This window comes from Trichogramma pretiosum, unplaced genomic scaffold (assembly GCF_000599845.2).
Source record: "Trichogramma pretiosum strain Unisexual culture from Peru unplaced genomic scaffold, Tpre_2.0 scaffold53, whole genome shotgun sequence".
Taxonomy (NCBI): domain Eukaryota; kingdom Metazoa; phylum Arthropoda; class Insecta; order Hymenoptera; family Trichogrammatidae; genus Trichogramma; species Trichogramma pretiosum.
This window is the reverse complement of record NW_019641626.1, coordinates 419324-441445: the sequence shown is the minus strand read 5'-3', so window position 1 is coordinate 441445 and position 22122 is coordinate 419324. Positions and strand designations below refer to the sequence as shown.

Genomic DNA, 22122 nt, shown 5'->3' with positions numbered 1-22122 from the left:
AATTCACGTTCAATCGATGATCGGTGATATGTTCTGGTGCGAAACAGGAAAAAAAATTCGCAAATCGTTAAATGCGTATAAACAACGCTAACAGTGCAGGTGGGCTTACGCGCGATGCGGCCTCGGATAATATGTAAAAAAAGTCTATATAGGAGGAGGAGGAAGAAAAAAAAAGGGAACGTCGGAGAGATTTCCATATCGGCGTTACCGAAGATATCAATTTTGCCGCAAACACTAAACCTATCCTTGCTGCTGCTGCTGCCGCATAGCTGCCGTACAGTGGTGTACGCTATACATGCACAAAAGCACGAAGACTATTTTCGCGTGTATTTGTGCGAGCGACAACGACACACACGCTGCGCTCGCTCTCGCTCTCCGATGCATTTTTCTTGTAACGAAACTTTTTTTCTCTCTTCCTTTTCCCTTTTTTTTTCTCTAGTCGACTTGAAACGACGATGCTTGCTGCTGCTGCTGCTGCTGCAGTACAAAGCAAGCACATATGCGCTCTAACCCCTTGATGGTGGAAAAAAAGAAAAATAATAATATCCCTGTCGCATGGATGTATGCATTACGTATGTAGATCCAGGACGCAGCAGGATAAAGGAAAATGCTGCAAGCAGATATACGTCGTTTAACGCTCGGGAATATATTCCCGATCACGATGTATAGTATACCACTGTATATGACGAATCTATAATATCATACGTGAAATTTAATCATAAGTATCGATCAAACGATGGAGGAAATGAATGCGTCGTATATAGTCTGCGAAATCAGCTTCCAGTCGAGTAACTTAGGTACCCGAAAAAGTATCCTTTCGCAAACGCGTGCTATATCCGGCGGCTCGTCCGAGGCTTATAATGTACACACACACAGAGCGAGCAGCAGCGCCATGAGCAGCACATAACACACATTTAGCTTTTGACAAACGATGGCAATTAATGTCGACGCTTTGTATTCAACCGAGCTTATTGTGTCGCTGATAATATCAGCAATTTGTCACGTTGGAAAACGTGAGCTCGCGCGCACAAGCCCGTGTACACACGATATACATGTATACATCCGCTCGCGCGCCCCCGAAAAACTTCTCTTCTTTTTAGCAGGCAGATCACGAGCTGCAAGCTGCAGCGAGGGGGCTCGAAGTAATTTTTTTTTTTTTTTCGAGCTCTCTTTCGCTCGCTTTCGGCTTATTATGAAACTGGCAAATAGAAAAATTCGTCCTACTTAGCGCGCGGCACAAGTACGTGGCGTTTACCTTATTGATTTCTATTGTAAGCTCGCTGCAGCTCGTGAGTCGCAGCAGCAGCAGCAGCAGCTGCGAAGAGACACACTGCGAAATATATGATAATCGAATTGAAAGCCATTAAGGTGCGTCACGTGCGATTCGCTATATGCTCGTACGTAGGTAATATAAGAAGAAAACCTAATTGTCAGCAAAATTTTAATTAATTTATACGCTTTTCTATATAGATCATATCCTATACGAAGTACAACATCGGAACGGAAATATGACGTGGGCGCGTGCTGTGTGGCTCTCGTTGAAGATGTTAACTGAGCCGCACAGCAGCTTATACCCAGCCCGAAAGTTTCGACCCCTGGGCTCGAAGAGAGAGCTTTAACGTTGTATTTAAGTTTTGACGTACTCAATTATATCGATGTCGAAAATACGTGTACGTGCCTGTACGACACGTGTCGTGCGCACATCAACTGGCGAATAAAGTTTTGCGCTTTTAGAAAAATGACAAAACAACAAAAAGCTAGCTCAGAAAAGATGCAGTAATTTTTGACATCTCATCTCGATAGCGATTTCGCACTCGCTCGGCGCTCTTGCGCGGATCGTGTGCATTGTTAAAACGACGTCTGCTCGAGACGTATGCGCGCCCGATGCCGTGCAGCGCTGCATACATTTTTAAATTGCCAATATACAATTCGTAAAGCTCGTCGACGCTGTCGCTCGTCTTGTTTTTTGACAATTTCGGGGATACGCGTTTTCGAAATTGTCAACATAACGAAATGAAAAGAGCGACTTGTTACATACATATACAAGTCCGACGAGTTTGTATAGCTGCAGGATAGGCGACGCGAACTCGACTCGTCTGCGCGCCGGTAAACGAGTTTATCAGAAAGTTTGATTAGAATAATGGCTGGGGGCTTGCGCGAGTCTCGGATGGATGGAAGTAAATACCGCTTTTAGTGTGGGCAAGCTCGCGCGCTCCGCGATGACCGATCGTCGCTGGACGCCATGAGAGGAGCTCGTTTTTCGAAAACTTTCGAGTTCAATTTTGTGGAGAAAAGATAAGAGAGAGAGAGAGAAGGAGAAAATTCACTCCAAGCTAGTCGATTTTGTGGTAATTTAGACGCGTTTCCCTCGACTGTTTGGCAGCAATCGAAAAGTTTCAATTTGATTGCAACACTCATCATACCTAAATTACGGTGAGAATATAGGAACTGTTCGTGTGACTAATAAATGTTGAGAAAAACGCAAATATTTCAAATGAATCGAAAAAGCATTTATGTTAAAATCAATTGACGAAATTGAATAATAAAATTGTACACTCATAGCTAAACAATTCATAAAATCAGCTATATCAGAACAACTGTAAGATGAGTAAAGTCATTATATGCATTTGAATATATAATGAATGTTAAACATTTCAATTAATTGAATCGAAACTAAAAGAAAAAGTGTTAAAAACTCACGGTTAAACAAATCAAAAATCCAGCTATGCAACAATAGCTGTAAAAAAGATGTAAAACTTACTTTGCACGAATGTAAAAATTCAAGTATAAATTTGGAAATTCGAATTTGAAGTTCAATTCAAATATTAAAAATTCCTCAAAAATAATCCAATGAAAAAACAAATTTTCGAAATTAAATTTTTGGTGATTTTATTGTTTAATATCCTTGGACAACTGAAGTGTATAATTAGTTGATGGTTTTCAAATCATGTCCAGTGGGTAGTGATAGCTTGTTCTTGCGAAACGATTTGAATGGTGTCTAGTTTCAATTCCATGATCATTAATAAAATTTTTTTTCATTTTTGAACTACGAAAAAGTTATGGTCACGCAGCTCCCTTCCGATAGGACTCACATATAAGTAAATTATTACTTCGAGGTCTTTCTACAACATTGATAGGTCATATATTACAATTAATTCTCTCAGTATCGCGGCGAAAATCGAATAATTCTTCTGTGACTTGTTCTTTTTCTATAAATGCCCCATAATGAGACTGTGTGCAAGATCTTGGCAATAAAATTGAATTTTCTCTCAATGTAACATACCAATGGGGAGCAGGTACTTGAGGATAGATAAAAAAATTGGTTCAGCATCAATACTGCGAAGAATTAGAAGTTGACACATTATTATTATTAAAATTTTTAATTTATGTACAAATAATGAGTAAAAAATTTTTCACAATCACGACAAAATGAATGGTAGCTTGAAATATTTTACTTTTTATTACAAAAATTTGATTTTACGACAGTACTTGACGTTTTCACGTGATTGTAGAAATCTTCATGGAGTTCAAATATATCTGGACAAATCTTACGCTTTTAAGATTTACATGAATTGTGTACTTCATTTATGTGAAATTGGAGGTGATATTTATGTCCAAATGATGTATGTCAAATCTCGCATTCAAAGGTTACTTTGACTATGTACCGTTATTATGTGCCTTTTGAGGTAATCTTTCATTCCAAATGATTTGTGACAAATGTCACATTTGAATGGTTTTTGGAGATCGTGTACTGTAATTGTATGCCTTTTGAAAGTTGCATGGCGACCAAATAATTTGCTACAAATATCACATTTTGCTGTGATTATGTACCTTATTTATGTGATATTTAAGAACACATTTGTATCCAAATGATTTATGACAAATCTCACATTCAAAGAGTTTACTTTGATTGTGTACTTTATCGATGTGTCTATTGAGATTATACTTTTGTCCAAATGATTTGAGACAAATGTTACATTCAAAGGGTTTGCTCCGATCATGTACGTTCAATTTATGCCGTTTGAGTTTACTCTTTTCTCCAAATGATTTGTGGCAAATCTCACATTCGAAGGGTTTGCTACGATCGTGTACTTCATTCTCGTGACGTTGAAGGTGACTTTTTTGTCCAAACGATTTGTGACAAGTGTCACATTTGAATGGTTTTTGGCAATCGTGTACTGTAATTGTATGCCTTTTGAGAGTTGCAATGCGACCAAATGACTTGCTACAAATATTACATTCGTATGGTTTGCTGTGATTATGTACCTCATTCATGTGATTTTTAAGATGACGATTACTTGTAAATGATTTGTGGCAAATATCACATTCGAATCGATTCGTCATCATGTGCTTTCGGAGGGTATTTTGACCATATAACTTGTGACCATTACGACTTTCGCATAGTCTACATCTACTATTTTTTGTACTGCTATGTCTTTTTAGACTCGCTTCTTTGTTGTACGTTTTTTTACATACTTTATAATTATGCGATAATTTAGTATGTGTTCTTTTTTCAACTATTTTCACATCCTTGAGTTCGTCAAGTTGCAATTGAGAGATTTCTTGAAATAGACAATTATTACGATAATCAAAGTTTTTTTTAATCAAAATTATTAGGCTTTTTCCATTCAAGTAATTCGTTTGTTTCTTTTTTTCTGCGTTCGCTCTAGGCGAATGACTCAACTTCTCATTTTTGAAATGTTTGCTATTAAAATCAATATATTTTTTTCCACTTGTGTCATCTGTCTGATTTCCGTTTTCTAATTTCACGATAGATAAGCAACTTTCATAATCAGATGTGCAGATGCTTTTCAATGGAGATGGAGGTTCAAGCTTTACATCTTGGCATTCAACTTCAATAGATATACTTTCATCCGACTTCTGGTTTGAGACAATATCCTCATTCATGTAATTTACCTAAAATGAAAATTATGTTGTATTTTTTAATAGTGGGAAAACGGAACGTTATTAAAGTCATTAAACTCACCGATCTGTTAAGATGTGAGGATGTTCCATAGTTTTTGACTTGGTAAAAGTCCATGGAATCGAAATTAGTATCGCCACCTGCATCTGACCAACTATCTTCCGGTTCCTTCTTTACACTGAGAAATAACAAAATTCGATGAAACGATGGATTCAGAAAATACTGTGATATACACAAAAAATGTTATACCTAACTACGTCTCTGCCACTTTTCATTTTTCGATCGATTGTACAAAATAACTGTCAATTTTAAGAAAATATATTCGAACACTGAGAAAATGTTGAAAGTCAAACACCATAAATAGTCAACAAAGTACTTTGATCTCCTCAATTTGTAAACACTCGCTCACCAAGATACCATTTCAATTGAACTCGTTACTTGTAATATTAGAGAGTCGATCCCACGATGGACAGCTCCTTGGCAATATTTTCCCTCTCTACCGTCGATTGGTCGGTGGTACAGAAACTCGACACTTCTCGACCAATCACAGCTTGCGAAGTAAACGGACGCTACCAAGACTAAAAACACACGATAATAGCGTTCGAACGAGCTGTAAGACTTGATACATGGAAAAAAATACTCGTAGCTCCCTATTTCATCGTTAACATTTAAAACTTCGTGTCAATACGTTGTTATCGCACGCCACGTGAGCAATAGACAATGCGCATCCAGCCGCTGCTGCGAGGAGGTTCTTTCACGAAGGCTTGCGGTAAACCAATTTGCATGAGTCGTCTCTGCGCACGAACACAATTATGCATGGTAAATTTTAAAGCCATCGCTAAATTATGTGCAGCGAATGCAGGAGAACTTGCGTGAGAGGGAGACCGAAAGAGGAGTCGTGTCCTGGCAATCGGAGAAAGAGGTTAAATAGATACGACCTATTCTTCCCTTCAAACGAGTAATCAAGAGGTTTCTAATTAGACAACTACTCGGAATAACGTAGCGCTGGCACTACTGAACTGTACAGATACATACACACACTCATCCACGAGTAAAGGGAAGCTAGCTAATGAAAAATCGATACTCTCAGCGTACATTGAGAATCGTTGCTTTTAGAATACTACGAGTCAGCAAAAATAATCGAGGCCGCTTGTACATATATTAATAATCGAGCTCTCCTTGCGGCGCAACAGTGCAATACCCTCGCAGCCGTCAGATCCGCCAGCGATCCACTATAGATATAATATGCTGGGCTGAGAAAGAAAGAGAGAGATAGACTATATGCATTTGCTTCCAGCACTTCTGCAGTCCTCTCATTGAACAGGATTTCGCCGCCTTTCATCCATATATACATAGAGAGAGCAGAACACCGTTCGCGCGTTAACCGTTCGATTGTTGCAGAAGTGTGGCACAGTCGTCGTCGTCGTCGTCGTCGTCGTCGTCGTTTGACGAGGTCCTCGCAGCGATATATAGATGCCCCCTCCTGCCACATAGAGCGAGAGAGCCTCGAGAACGAACGAGGTCAGGTTGAAAATTTCACTCGATTGCTCAAGCTACTGCTGCTGTTGCTGCTGCTGCGAGCTTACGTGTGCGTATATACATGTATATGTATGCATTCGATTTGCAGGACGAGCGGTTTACATTTTGCACTTTGTCAAAAGCACTTTGGAGAAGGAACGTATCTCATTTTCTTTTGGGTTAATGTATCGGAATAATGCATATATAGCAGGCGCGCAGCGGTGTATTACACACGCGACTACGACAAAGCCAATGAGAAAGAGAGTCGAGAGAGAGAGGACACGCGTATAATACAGTCAGTTATATACAGCGCGGGGGCCAATTTTACCTGTCAAATCCGGCTCAATGAAATATCGATGACGCGCGAGACGCCCTGTTGAACAGAGGCTCTCGCGATGAACTATTAAATGCCGGGGTACGCCACACGGAGCACGCACCTGTATATAATACATAGATATATATATATCCACTGCTACAGCGGAGAAATTTAATCCCTTAATTTCAATGCAAATTCCGCAGCGGCAAGAATTGAGCCTGCTCGCGCGAAGCAACAGCTTACGAAAAGCCTGCGGATAGATGTAAACGTCCAGGGGCGGGTGCGCGCGAGCGCGCCAGTATGTGCTGCGCTGCGCGGCGCTTCATACGCGGCGGCCTGGATTATGCATACCTGTATGTATAATACGAAACACGCCGGTAAACAGGTATACAGTTTATAAGCTGCAACGAAGTGATCGCTTAATTAAAAGTGGAATTTTAACTTCGGATATTCGTGTACGCGACTCGCGCATCCTACAAAATTACTTTTTGAGTATTTCGATTGCGTGCGTTTAGATTATAGACGATGGAAATACCATTAAAAGTATAATATGTAAAATTTAGGGCGAAAAGTTTCAATGTGAGGCCTAGGAGCGATTACGATTCAATAGTGTAGTTAGTCAAACGAAACTACTCGACTTGTTATTTTCTCGCTCTTCCAACTTCTACTATTCGAAGCTACAAGTTTGATCGCCAGGTGGCGCAGCTACGGAAAAAAGACGTACTCGCAAGACATAAACAACTTTTTAGGATACTAGTACAAATGAATCTGCTTGTAACCGCAGTTTTTTTGGTTTTTTTTAAACTCTATTCATTTGTAGGAACATTTATAAAACTTCTTGATACCCGAGCACAAAGTTATCTCAATGAACTCAGAGGCAAAATCTGCTGAGTTACGATCTTATAAAATAGGACATAGCACCTTTTGCCTTCGATTTTATTGATATACCTGATTGCTCCGAGGTGACGATTTATTACTAAAAAATTGTACCTCTTCCTGATTGGTATTTGAACGCTTCCTGTTTAGTTTTTTTGATGTATGAGACTTTTGCTTTTCTGCGAGTGGCTTTTCATTGCTTTTTTTTGTTGTCGCCCAGTATTACATTTGGTCGTTAAACATTTTTCAAAATCATTGATACCCCACACCTCTCCTTCTGGCAGTTTCATCTTGGCTTTAACGAAAGCTTGATGAAGAACAATTAGATTAGTATATGATTTTAATCTTTCCGATTTGAGCTGAACTTTTGATGCAATACTTACAGAAAATGATATTTTGTATTTTGTGGGGTATGCCCATCTTATTTTTGTTACCAACCCGAGACATTTCGACAAGGTTTTCTTCTCCCACTAGTGCGTTCAATAATCTAGTGCATTCACGTACAATGTGCAGTCCGTTGAACGGGGTGCTCCGAACAGGCGAAACTCGATCGACTTCCTCGAGGAAATCGTCAAAAAGTACAAGAGTTTCACCTGGTTCTCGATTACGTGATCAATTCGAGAAAAAAGTGTAGCAAAAGTGCATCTCCGAATTTATAGCCACACTTTTCCGACATTTTTTTTCCACGCGGCAAGCGTCTCATTGAACGAGCATTACATTACGACCCAATCATAACAATCATGACGAAGCTTTCAGTTTGGACAAGATATCGAAAAATCGGGTCATGTTCACATTTCGGAATGATGAAAATTAGGAATCATCAATCATCCAAACCACCCATGGGTTCATCCTCCGCCACATCTGCCAAACAAGCGTCCGAATTCTCTTTCCTCAACAATTTGTTGATTAAGTGCTTCAGTTGCGCGTCAGCAGGACTCCTCGCGTGCATCGGCTGAGTATTTTTTGAAATACCAAAAAAGTGTGTCGTAGCTTCACTTTTTGTATATACGCGAAAAGTAAGTCAATGGCACAATACAAACATGAATATAATAAAAAATAAACATAAACAAAAGATAGACAAAGACCGATCAGGCTTCTAGCAGATGCTGGCACAGAAGTTCCTTGAAGTTCGAATTTCTGAGGCTTCTTCTGAGATTTTAAGGCAGCCCGTTCCACAGGCGCGCAGCTCCAATAGTAGACGAGTAACGGTCACAGTCCGTATTGTCCCTGACGATGACCAGCTCCAGCTCATCCCTCTTACAGCTGTGGCCTACAGGAGCCGCGCGGAACTCAAACTCCGTCGACCAGTAGTCAGGCCTTTCATTGCGCAGCAGAGAGACCCCCCAAAAGAGCACTGAGAGAGCCGTATTGCCAGCAGGGGATATTACTAGTATGCGCCATGGTATCAAATCCCAGGACTTTGCAGTCATATGTAACCGAAAAAAAATGTTTCTCTTTTAGGGTACGTCTTTTTCCCTGTGCTACGCCACCTAGCGGTTGGACTTAAAAGTAGAAAGGGTGAGAGGACGAAGGAATGATAATTTAAGTTGTTCGTTTGACGAAGGTCATTATTGAAATCATAATTGTCTCTTGGCTTCGCTCTCGAGGATAAAAATGTTTTCATCAATCGCTTTATTTTCAATGCTATATCCAAGATGCTAACATACTTTACTTTAAATCAAATTCTCTTAGCTTCGTGACAGACTCCAAAACTGCGAGCAAGAAATTATTATAAGTGTGAAAATTAATATGAAAATTACTCTTACAATTTATTGTTGATTTATTGCTCTTGCATGAAGTTGCTGCTAGAAGAGAGCTCACGATGCGATACATAAATCGCTGCGCAGCGGCGCCACTCGAACTCTGAGGCTGGAGTATGTGTGCAATAAAATACATATTCAGCGAGCCAACGGTGCATGCACGATGGTAAATGTCGATAGAAATTAACCCGCGCCTCAAGTCGAACCGATCGTGGCGTTTTTCGGAGCATTTTTAGCTTCGATCTTCTCTCTCGTGCTCGCTTGCGTTAACCAATTAAGCCATCCAAGTGTATTAATGCTAAAGCTGCTGCTGCTGCTGCTACTGCTGCGCGAGACAACACAAGATAGTCGAACGATCACTCCAGCGGAGCGAAATGCAGAGTGAGAGAGAGAGAGAGAGAGAGGACTTAAAACCTTTAATCTCTGTAGTCCACACTTGACGGCTTCGAGTGGACCCGACTGAAGAGTTTCGCTCGCAGCAGCAGCTGCTGCTGCTGCTGCTACCGCTCCTGCAGAGGAGCTATTATGTAAGACACCGGAGTGAGATTATATACGGTATATATACAATCTATATCGATTCGTCTTGGCTAGCAAAATGTCGCCGGGAAAATTGCTGAGCGTAGCTCTTTGTGGATACTCTTTTGTATATATATGTGGGTGGGTGTGCAAGTATGTGAACCTATACCCGTGAGAGGAGCCGCCGAGGTTAAGTGACGACGACGCGGCACACTACTCGTGCTTGAGAAGAAGCTCGATGAACTCGATGAAGCTTTGTCATTTGTGCGGGCATCGTTCCACCTTTTCTCGATCAAACCGTCGAAAAAGAAAAAAAAACGAAGAAGAAGAATAAGAAGAAAAGGAAGAAGAAAATAACTTGGCTCGGCCACGCTCTAGGTGTCGGAAGCTCGAGACTCGCGTGTGTACGAAACGATGATTCGTTCGCATTAGCGAGCGATAAGGCACGCGATCGCGTACAAGTTGTGTCGCGTAAGCTCTATTATTGTACGTTCTATTTTTCGTATCATCGATATACCCTCTCATCGCGGCGATCTTCTGCGTTAACTCTCGTGGGATTGAGGGCTCGCTTTGTTTATTTATTTTATTTTATTTTTTTTCATTACTCTTGAGCTAATTTTTCCGAGATCGTTGAAATAATCTGCGATCATTTGTACATAGTTCGCCTCCTTCATTCGAATATCGCTGAAACCGTAAATTATTCTGTCTCTCTCGAGCTCGGCGTTTGTGACTCCTTACGTGAAGCTGTAGATAAATAGATATATAATAGTTGAAGCTTTTTACTTGATGAAAAGGACAAAGAGCAGATAGATATACGTATAACTTGCTCGGGCTAACTGGAGCCGAAAATTTCGCTTCGTGTAACTCGCGCGTCGTGTCCGCGCACCGCTCATCCTAGTATATGCACTCGGAATTTGGAAATAATAAAACATAGAGATTTAGAAACTAAACGACGAATAGAAAGGAGTAGTAGAAGAAAAAACGTAAAGCAAGAGGAAAAACTGGAGCGTGCATCAAGGTAGATTTACTCCCGTCAGTCTTTTCCTGCAATTGTGCAAAACGGTTGTTTTTCAACAAAAAAAAATATATACACATTACGCATACAATTCAGAGACGCTGCAATTCTTCACGTTTATTACAATGAATAACGTAAGTCGCGTCATTGTCGTCGCGGTATAAGACAGCCATTATCTAAATTAACTCGCGCCGGGTCTGCGGAAATATTCTAGATTTATTTTATTTTTCATCTTTTATTATTATTTTTTTTTTTTTTTCGTATCACGTTGCTGCCTTTTTTTTTGTCATTCCGCAACGTCGACATTCTCGCGCGCAAAAAAGCATTGTTATATTTACAAGCGCGCGCGCACTTGAGCAACTTTATTAAAAGTAATTGGTCTGTCAGAGCGGTATATAACAGGAGAGGTGTATATATACGCGAGGGATGAAGGATTGCGCCGAGCGCGCTAACTCGCAACAATTCGGTGGGAATGCATATAACGCGATATACATCCCTCTGTGTCCTTGTGTATGTGTGTATTTATCCGGAGGTTTAAACTTATATAACACGTGTATATTATATAGCAGTTAAAGTGACCAAAATAATGAAACGTCAAGCGAGTTCAACTTTTAATATTATACGTGTGCGTACACACCCACCCGCACATACAATACACACACGTACAAGTACAAGTCGTGTCTGTATTAATGTCAAACTTGATATAATTGAGTTATTAACAGTAGTCTACGTCTATACATAAACGCGCAATCGTATATAACTGGCCTTGAGCGAGTTCTCTGAAGAGCCCGCGGAGTGTACGTGCTATATGCTGTACGCTGTAGTAGTCGTACCACCTGCGTGCTGCACAAGTCGAGGCGCGCGTACACACACACACATATATATGCATACGAGCAAACATCGCGCGCTCCTCTCTCTCTATCTATCTCTCTACTCACGTCGAAAGGTCTTGAACTGCTCCGCGCGTACTGTATATACATGGTATTCAATTCAATTCAAACTACTCGGTCCGTCTCCCTCTCTCTCTTCGACTGCACACACACACATACGTACGTACAATGTTCTCTCGCTCGAAAGCACGTCTCTGGCTGCGCGCGCGAGCTTTCGCAATGGTGCCTATGTGCGCCTGCTGCTGCTGCTGCAAGCACAAGTTGTTTTGGAATTTTGCGCGCGAGCACGCGGGAACTAAGATTAAGTGTGTTATTTCTCTCTCCCACTCCCTGAAGCACGCATCAATTAAGGCAAATCCATCATTTCTTCAGAGACCAGAGCAACTCGAGAGAGAGAGAGCAGTAGTACAGTGGTAGCATAATGTAACGAAATGATTGATATGCTATTTTGGATACGTGCCGCGATATGATTTATAACCGGACATCCGAGCGAGCAATCGATAAACGAATTGTTGAACATTGCGCATTGCGCGCGGGTCAAGCTGATCGCTTGTGTACATCATTTGAATAATTATACAACTGAGCCAACAAAAAAATCTCGATTTTTTGCATCGATCGGTCAAGCTTATAAGCTCCTGATTAAAAAGTACTTTTAATTACTATTGCGGCAACGATCGATCTCACCACGAGTTCCGTTTTTTTATTTACATTTTCGAGCTGAGAGTGTCCAAGCTATACTATTCACGCGCTTTTATAGATGTCTCGTTTGGCGTTCAAGCGAGATCGGGATGCAGGAGGAAGGATATAAAAACACACAAAAGAAGAGAGATTATCAGAGGATTCTCTGCAGCAGCTTCGAAGCGCGTGTCAATCGGTGCCCGCCCGTCTTAAGCGCGTCACACGACGACGGCTCTCTAAGCTCGCTGAATCGGCTCGAGCTTGCGACGTTTTCCCTACTTAACGTATCAATATTCCTACGCGTATATAGATACCTAGTATAAACGTTTATCGCCCTGCCGCGAGCGAAACGATTTTTGCGAGGGGCTCTCTTTTTATATAAGCGAGTATAATATGCCGCAGCGATCATCGTAACGTTGAGCTTGCATCGGTTGTTAAACGTGTGTGCTTTCTCGCGAGTGTGCGTGAAAAATATTTCTTTTCATCTTCTCGCCACCGTGAGTGTGTATAAACGATCGGCCGTTGTTTTTCACGCGTCATGCAAGTGCACGTGCGCATATCTGTAACGCTGCAGCTCCGCGATATCCTCTCGCTCTGCGGAAGCATCATTAAAATAAAATCGATATTCATTTAATAAAGCTGGGCAGAGGACTTGGGGTAAAGCTGCTTGGCTCGATACGCGATGCAATAAAAAAAAATTGTTTATATCGTATACGCGTAAGAACAAGCACGAGCTCGCTCGCGCCTTGCGGACCCGGGCTTCGAGCTCTTCGGTATAGACGTAGTGTTGTACGTGCCGTATTGAAGAAATAGACGCGTACACGCACAAGCAGCTATGTATATGGGCAACGACGACTACGACGACGACGACGACGACGACGCTATAATGTTGAAAACGAGGTGGCGCATACTCTCCGCGCCTCGCAGCGTATATATACGTACAGTCAGTAGTCAGCTGTGTCTACGCGAGTGTAAGTGTGTGTGTGCGCGGTGGGGAGGTGCTGCTGCACGGAGAGAAGCGAGAGAGAGCAGCAGCAGCAGCAGCAGCAGCAGTGGTAGCAGCGCGCGAGAGAGAGGGTGAGCCGAACAGTACCGGAGACTAGTAGCTTCAGTCCGCGCCCCGACACGCTGCCGCGCGAGCGCGACGTCGTTCCGTCGTGAGGAGCATTACGCCGTGTGCTCGTCCAATATATACCATACATAGAGTTGTTGTGTGTTTTGTTGTTGCTGTGCAGTGCGCCCACTCCTCGCAAAATTGGTGGGGAAAACCAAAAAATCTCGAAACATTTTTCATTTCGCTGGAAAAATCGAGAAATACATATATCGGTAAAATATATTGAATAAATATATATTTAATAAAAATATCGTACGCCCGTGTATAAACTACCGTTTGATTTCTCGATCGCATCTCGATTTCTCGTGTATACCGACGACGACGACGACGGTGATTTATGTCGTTTTGAAATTGTTACCAACGTGTGCGGCGCGCGCCCGTACTATAAAAAATAAAAAAAAAGAGAAAAATTATAAATTACGCGCCATCGGACTTTGACGATCGCGCGTCCGGGTCGGCGAGAGGTGTGCGCGATATGATTGATTAATTTTTCTCTCTTATCGTCCCTACGACGCCGTCGTCGTTGTTGTACACCGTTGTTCGCCTTCTGGTTTACTTTTTTCTTTTTTCAACTCTTTCATTATACATTGTGTGATTATTTACAACGTGCGATGATGGTCATAATATGACGATGATTACGACGATGATGTAGCAAAAAAAAAAAGAAGTGCACATGCACCGTCGTCGTTAAAAACATATGCGACTCGTAGCTGAGCTCTGCGTAAGGCTACTGCGGATGCGATATGTGACGATCGTCGTCGCGCGAAGGACGACATCGATACGCACGTAAAGGAGTCGACGCCGCGGCCTCTTCTCACTCCTACTCCGCGCTCGACTCTACTCTTCTGCATCTTTTCTTCTACTCTACTCAACGAAACAACAACAACAACACCAGCAACAACATTTCTAATATCACAGCACACCGATCCATAAACGAGTGAGTAGTAATTTTTTTCTGTCTCTCCTTTTTATAAGCTTCTTCGCCCTACATTAGTATATTTTACGCGTGAGTGTGAATTGCAAAAGAAAAAAAAAAAAGAAAAAGAGAAAAGAAAATGCATCGTTATTATAGAAATGCACACGACCCGGGACAGATAAGGTATTTACCGCGAGCGCAAACATATCGCGCGAGGAATGTTTACACGCAGCAGCGGCGACGACGACGACGACGGCGTCGGCAGCGATGGAGAAGCCCAACACACTCGCGTATACGTATAATGTGGTGGTGGCTGTGCCACATGTGGGAGCCGCGAGGGATGTATTTATCCGCGTCATTGTATGGGATCGTCGAGGGCTCTGCGCGAGTCGTGTGTTGTTGGCAATATAAGAAGAAGCATCGGCGTCGTGCTCATACATATATATGTACCTTACACTTTGCGTTCGATTTCATTTATTTATTTTCTCCGTTTCCAATTTTTTCTTTTTTGCCTTTTGTGCGATATGTATGCCACGCATCTCTCGCGTATATCTGTAATAGACGCGGATACGTGTCGTGCGCGCGACGTGTTTTCCATATATACGAGACGCGTGTGCACGCGTTACGCAATTTACGTATACGCGACGATACGCAATCTCTCGACGCTGACTGGCTGGCTAGCTACGAGAGATTCGCAATTCGGATCTGCGAAATTGATTAACTTTTCACAATTTTTCACGACTATTTTTGGTTTGAAAAAAAGAAAAATAGCAAAAAAAAAAAGGTGAAAAAGAATGTTCATTAATCGTCGACCCCCTTCTCTCTTTTTATTCTCTTTCTCTCATTCATCGATTATGTCACGCAGCGTCCCGCAGCGCGCGAGCATGTGTGCGTGTAAAAGTACAGACGCGAACGATATTAACTGCGCATTCGAAAGTACGCATGTATCCGACGCTCGACGCGAAATTACATAAGTCAATCACGCTTCGATTGTTTCCCTCTTTTACGAAAGCGAAAATATTAAACGAATTGCTGGGTGCGCGTGTATTATAACTGCGAGACGGTCGCGAGCACGCGGACAAACGAGCGATAGAAAAAAAGGAGTAGGAAAAAATAACTCGGAGAACAGCAAGCTGCAGCGAGTCCTTAGATGCGCGATATCCTTGGAAAGTTTATACTTGTAATATCGAATGCAAAAAAACAAACAGAGAAGTGTAGACGTTATATATCTTGCACATAGTTGTGTTATATAGTTGTCCGTATCGTAGTGAACGAACTTTCGAAAAGTATGAAAAAAAAAATTCCGCGTATACGTATATTACGACCCCGCGCGTATTCGTCTCGTTCCGCGCGTCACGCACGTGTATATAATACACACAACTTTATCAAGGATCCGCTTCATCGATAACGAAATAAATAAAAAAAAATAAAAAAAATAAAAGGAGGTAAAAAACTGTGTGTGTAGCACGAGGCGTATATACATAGCTCGAAATATAACGAGATCCACTCGGCATTCCGATCTGCACGCGCGCGCGTATATATACCTAGCGCGCCATATAGATCTTGTTCTCGCGCGCTCCAGGGCGGGCGACCCTTATGCCGCGATGGCTTCATATAATTCTCGAGAGTACTGAAATTCCCCGCCTTTTTTCTCTCTCTCTCTCTCTCTCACTGTCTTTCTCTGTCTTTGACTCTGCCCTATATTTATTGCTTTTCCTCCCTTTACTCTCTCTCTTGGTCTCTTTCACGCGCGCGTTTCAGATCGCGGCGAGTAAGAGAGAGAGAGAGAGAGAGGCGGGGGCAGTAGTAGCAGATCCTCGTCGTCGTCCAACGTGGCTTTTCGCTCTCTGTTACGAAAATCGGCCCGTGTTCTACTGCTACACATAAGCCCTACACAGACGCGCGGCTTCGCTGCTGCAATTTGTCCCGCTGCTGGTGCAGCTCTCTTCACTCTTTTTCTCTCGCTCGCTCGCTCGCTGGTGCGGGCCAGCAGCTCCGGGGGAAAAGACAAATCGTCCTTAAGCTCGGAGCCATTGTTATCGAAAAATTCGATCATTACGTATATACATATAGCTCCGCCACGTTTCAATATAAGGGTGAGAGTTGCGGGAGTGAGGGAGGGGAGCCTTAAGTGCGCACACCCGTCGAAGGTGTAAAATATCCTGTGCGCGCTGCATAGCACGCGCGGCGCTTCGCAGGCAATTTTCCTCTTGGGTAAAATGAATTTGCAAAAGAAGTGGCGTATAGTGGAGCCGCGCTCATATACGTACATAAGTGCACCGAGCGAGTGACGCATTATCCAAATACGTGTGTACGCGCGCATGAATATAAAGCAGTCGACGCGTGGCCAGCTCCAAAGCGCGAGCGAGCGAGTGAGTGAGTGAGCGAGCGAGAGAAGAAGAATAATTAACTAATGCGCCCACATAAACACGGCATTACAGCTATAAGAGGCCATGATATATAGATATAGTTTGCTGCTTAGCCGCTGATGTGCACAAGTTGCGTTGTTTAATGGATAATAATTTACTGGGTGTATGTGTGTGTGTTCATCAATATATGGGTAACGTACACTCGGGTGGATTCGAGCAAATATAAGCGACTTACTGCACTCGGCACGTGTACAAATACATGACGCACTATACGTACGCGACAGAGAGAGAGAGAGAGAGAGAGAGAGAGCTTTAATACTGCACCAGCTATCGTATAGATTTTTCACTCTTTCTCTCTCTCTCTCTCTCTCTCTCTCTCTCTTGCCGCTGACGACTTTCCGTCGTATTCGAATGAGATATTTTATTCAAACTGCGAACCAAACACAATACATATTTGATGTAAAACGGTTGGTCTTTCTCTCTCTCTTTTACTTCGGTCGCTTCGTGCAAATATCACCGCAGTTTCTCTCCATTGTATCGCGAGCTTCTCGTTTCATCTCTCGAGTGCGTATAAATTCCATACGTACGTATACCTACGGTGCTACACGAAATCAGTAAAATTAAATTTTAGACGATTCGTGCCCGCTTGTATAATATTATATACATCGCGCCTTCGTGCCCGCTTGTATAATATTATATACATCGCGCCTGAAAAGCTATTACCGCCTCCCGTGTATACAGATAAGGCGTTATACGTACTTATAAAATATGTACAATAACCAAGTTTTTGTCGATTCGCAGCACAGAGCGCGGCGATATAACGGCGCGGGGACGGGTGCAGTGCGTAAATTACGAGTGTTCGTTTGTACGATAATACACACCCCCTCGCGGGTTATTCCAAAAATTGCGACAAGCGAGTTAATTACACTCGTCCGTCTCTCTCTATCGTGCGTGGCGTACGGAGGCTCCACAGTTCAGTGAAAATAAAAAAAAAACCCCTTTCCTTGTTTTCTTTTTTTTTGTTTTATAATTTAATTGCGAGTTGTGTACTCGAGGCGTGGGTGTACTTATATATCACCGAGAAACGAATATACATATATAACGAAGCGGTAGTTATAGTTTTCCCTGGCGTACCTACCTCCTAACTCTTTCTCGAGTATTATAGAGTTCGAGTGTGTGTTTGTGCTGCACCTCGAGGCCTGTGTGCGCCGCTCGCACGCGCGCGCGAATAATATAGAATTCGCCGAAAGATAACAGTAGTTTATTTTCATATCCGTTCTAGAAATTCTCTCTCTCTCTGGCTTTTCATTCTTCGAGCTGCTGTTCGCCGTTACTATAGCACTACTTCTATAACAGCAGCAGCAGCGGCAGCAGCAGCCATGAGGCGCGGCGCAGCGCAGCGGAGACGAAGATCGATACCCCGCGGCTAAACGTCGATAAATCGACGACGACGACGACGTAGACGTAGACGACGACGTTTATAAACTTCATCTTCGCAACGGTAATATCCAACATCAGGCACGTAGCATTTCGCATCGTCGGAGCTTGATGCTGCAGCGCAGCTATATTTACAGTGTATATGACGTGGCGGCTCGCGCGATGCACTGCATACTGTAGTACGCGATTCTACACTTTGCGACTTCATTTATCATCTCTCTGTCTCTGTCTCTCTCTCGCTCGCTCGTCTTGTATGTGTGTGTGCTATCTGTGCGTACATTCCAATATAATGCAAGATCATCCAGCTCGCTCAGCCGCCGCCGCCGTTCCCGCCCTTCTCTCTATCTACCCTCCCGGCCTCGCGGGAAAACAACATTACGCGCACGCAGAGAAGGTGGTGGTGGTGGTGGTGCAGCATCAACACCTGAATTCCCTTAAGCACAAATCAGCCGAATGTATGATAATATAAGTTTGTACGATTCTCGACGATGCATTCACATATAGCTATATATGGAGGTCGACCGCCCACGGGTGTCGTGCTAGGGAGTAGCTAGTAGTCATATATAGTGTGCGCAGCTTGTCGACGATGTACACCACCACCACCACCAACAGCAGTCGTATATTACAAACACCCATGGATATAATATATACGTACATTGTCATTAGCAAGGAAGTAGTCTACTTGCCTCTTGTTATATGTACTATATATATCGCGCGGAGCTTGCACGAGTCCTGCAAGTTCGGTACGGAGTACAAATGTGCTAAATTATATAATACAGATCTCAGCTTTCTCTCGCTCCCTCTCATTTTCTATGGCTCGTCGCGCAATCGGTACTGAGGTCGTGAGTCATACATACAGTCAGCTGACTAAAAAGATAATACACGTTATAACGGCGCATAACTATAGGTATACGAGAGCTGCGCCGCGCGCGCTCATGAATCAAAGGCGCGTTTGTATTTCAAGTCTCTCGCTCGCTCCTCGCGTGAGCCGTGTGTTACGCCTCGAGACTAGCCTTTTTGGTCTGCGCGCAAGCACATCGTATACACACACAGCAGAAGAAGAAGCTCCTCTGTAATTAGCCTTGTATTATATATGTGTGTGTCAGTGTGTGTCGAGTGTGTGTCAGCTGTGTGCTTGCAAAGCTTTGTGTATAGTGTGTGCGCGCACGCTTTGTCTTGTCGCTCGCTCATTTTACACACGCGGGCGCCATTTATAACGCCGAGCAAGAGCGTGAGAGAGAGAGAGAGAGAGAGAGAGAAAATAAGAGAGACGCGTTATTATTCCAAGACGCGCCAGAGAGCGTATAATACGCTGAAATTAAGTCGTAGTTGCGCCTGCACCGACAGAGGCACTGATACGGATCGCCGAGCGCACACACCTTATCAATTGTGTAAAATCTAGCGTAGAGATTTTACCATAACGCGAGCTCGTACGTGCAAGCTCGGGGCGGAGATCGATGCTCGCGCGATGTAACGACATCGTATAAGATCATAAACACCAGCTGTGTGGGTGTTTTATAACATATCATTTTTATCGGAATATTTTTCAGTTTATAAGTTGAAGTAAAAAATTGAATGTTTATCGTGATTTACATCAATTTGATGTATTTTGGAAATGACCGTTTCGAAATAATGTTCTTTTGTTTGTCACTCCTGTTCGTTTTGATTTGATTGTGCATCTTATCAATGAGCAATTTGAGGTAAGGGCAAACTCGTAAAATAATTTATTATGTAATGAAGAAAAATTTAATGTTTAGAACATCAAAATTCGTGTGGCATTGAAATTAAATTCATCGAAAGCCAAGTTGTTATATTCCGATAATTAACTTGTTAATTCCACCAACAGATGTAGTATCGTAAACTCACAAGTGACATAATTCCGGTTAGTATATATTATGTGTTCGCTTAAGGTTCGCTATGTTATCATATTATTTAGTGATTTAGCCACCAGCTATGCCGAAGCTGTATCTCGAATAGTTACCCCGAAAAAATCTCCCGCTCTCGCGAAAGCTGCTATTTTTCATTTTTACATGAATATGTGAGCCTTTCCATTTCTCGAATTTCGTGGTTGCCACGAATGCGGGCCACAAGTAGCTACATATACCATCCCTAGTTACATACTTCTGCTCGTTCTTTTCTTTGCGCGTGAGGAAGGAAAAACGACGCAATATACATGCGCTGCCAGGCCCCCGCGTAAGAGGTTGTACGTGCGCAACGTCGCTGCTGGTGCTGCTGCACTGCACACCGGAGCTTTCTACATTACATGTAAGCGCGTACTTGCATTTTGTTTTCTTCGCGCGTAACTGTGCACTCGAGCGTGTGTAAGTTCGCGCATGTGTGTGTGTGTGTGTATGTGTGTGTGCGAGTATGTGACGCGACTACGCGACGTTACGCAGGCTATATAAATGCGTATACGTACTGGCAGCTGCCTCGTAAAAACGTCGATGATGCCGCTGCTGCTGCTGCGAAAGAGCGAAAACTCGCGGGAACCAACTTTTATTAGTTTTTCTATACATATTCTTTGTTCGCCCGTACTTGTGCGCAGTGTTTACGTGTTGATAATTATGCTGCACGATGCGCCACGCACGCACATCTTGTCTCTGTAATACGTCTTCGTTTTCATTCCGCACCGACAACGAGCTTGAGCTTGAGCTTGGCGCGAGCTTTCGCATCTTAATAAAGCTTTACGATCGTTAGATTATGACTGAATTGCGTCGCTGTTAGTAGTTTAACGTTCGTTTATTTTTCTTCGTATAAATGAGAACTTGGATTAATTTATCAGCGCGCGTGCGAGTGAGAAAGGTACGTATATATATATGTACGTGAGAAAATAAAAATAAAAATAAATTTTTATAGCCCCGATACGTGCGGAATTGTAAGAAATCTTCCGGATATCTCCCGTCTATATATGGAATAAACAACGAGTTGCTTTGTACTCTCTCTTCTTATTCTTCTTCTTTTCTCTGTCTCACGTGCCGTCAAAAATTGATGCAAAGTTATACTCGCGCGCTTCTTGACTTTTCCTCCGTCTCGCTCGCGCGTAGCGCGCGAGTGCAGTTTCGTGCAGCAGCAGTAGCAGCAGCAGCAGCTCCGGCAGCCAGAGAAGAAGAAGAAGCAGAAGATTCTTGCGCGATATTTTTTCCACGAAAAAAACATTCCGCAAACTTTTCCTTGTTCATATTTAAACGCATCGCGCAGCGAGCTAGCGAAAAAAAAAGGAACGACGGCTCGCAGCTTTGGCTTTTCGTTGCATATTTTTTAACGAAAAGTTTACGAAGCGGACTATATATCCGAGCGCACGTACAGCTAGCTGCTCGCCTGCCTGCCTGCCTGCCTGGCTCATGCCCTTCCGCGGTGACGAAGAGCTTTTACCGCTTGAATCTTCGGCGAGTGAAGAGAAAAAAAAGGAGGATAAGAAGGAAAATGTATATCTAGATAGAGAGAAAGGGAATATCGCGCACCGCTGTAAATTCTCCGCGAGTATTTACATTTCAAGGATATATACCCCCGGCTCGCCGAATGAGTCGTGTCAGCTCTCAACGCGCTAGCGTCAGGGATGAATATTTATTATGGAAATCAGCTTCAGCAGCAGCGAGTTATATGCCGAGGAAGAGGAGGAGTATTATAGAGCTACCGCGTGTAATACGGACGTGTACATCCTAGTCGAAGAAGAAAAAAAATTAGCCTCCTCGTGTAATAATGAAAAGTGTAAGTTGCAAAACGAGATGAAAAAAAAAATATCCCTACGTTTTTTTACAAAAAAAAAACGGCAAAGTAAAGTAAAAACGGAAGC

The 22122-nt window shown here is 42.7% G+C and overlaps 2 protein-coding genes across 4 annotated transcripts in view; one reads left to right on the top strand and one right to left on the bottom strand.

Annotated features, from left to right (window-relative positions):
* Positions 1–3366: 3366 nt before the first annotated feature.
* LOC106651477 (zinc finger protein 583-like) lies at positions 3367–5349 on the bottom strand. The gene is made up of 3 exons (XM_014370000.2): positions 5174–5349; positions 4988–5102; positions 3367–4917 (listed from the first exon to the last, which is right to left on the bottom strand). The coding sequence occupies exons 1-3, from the start codon at positions 5197–5199 to the stop codon at positions 3808–3810; spliced, it is 1251 nt and encodes a 416-aa protein (XP_014225486.2). The 5' UTR covers positions 5200–5349; the 3' UTR covers positions 3367–3807.
* An 8256-nt stretch (positions 5350–13605) lies between these two features.
* LOC106651556 (Kv channel-interacting protein 1-like) overlaps positions 13606–22122 on the top strand; it is a 167835-nt gene continuing 159318 nt past the window's right edge. For 2 of the 3 annotated variants that reach the window (XM_014370100.2, XM_023459040.1), the window contains exon 1: positions 13606–14544. The gene's annotated coding sequence lies outside the window, so the exon portion shown is untranslated. The remainder of the gene's footprint in view (positions 14545–22122) is intronic. The other variant, XM_023459041.1, reaches the window with a different exon arrangement.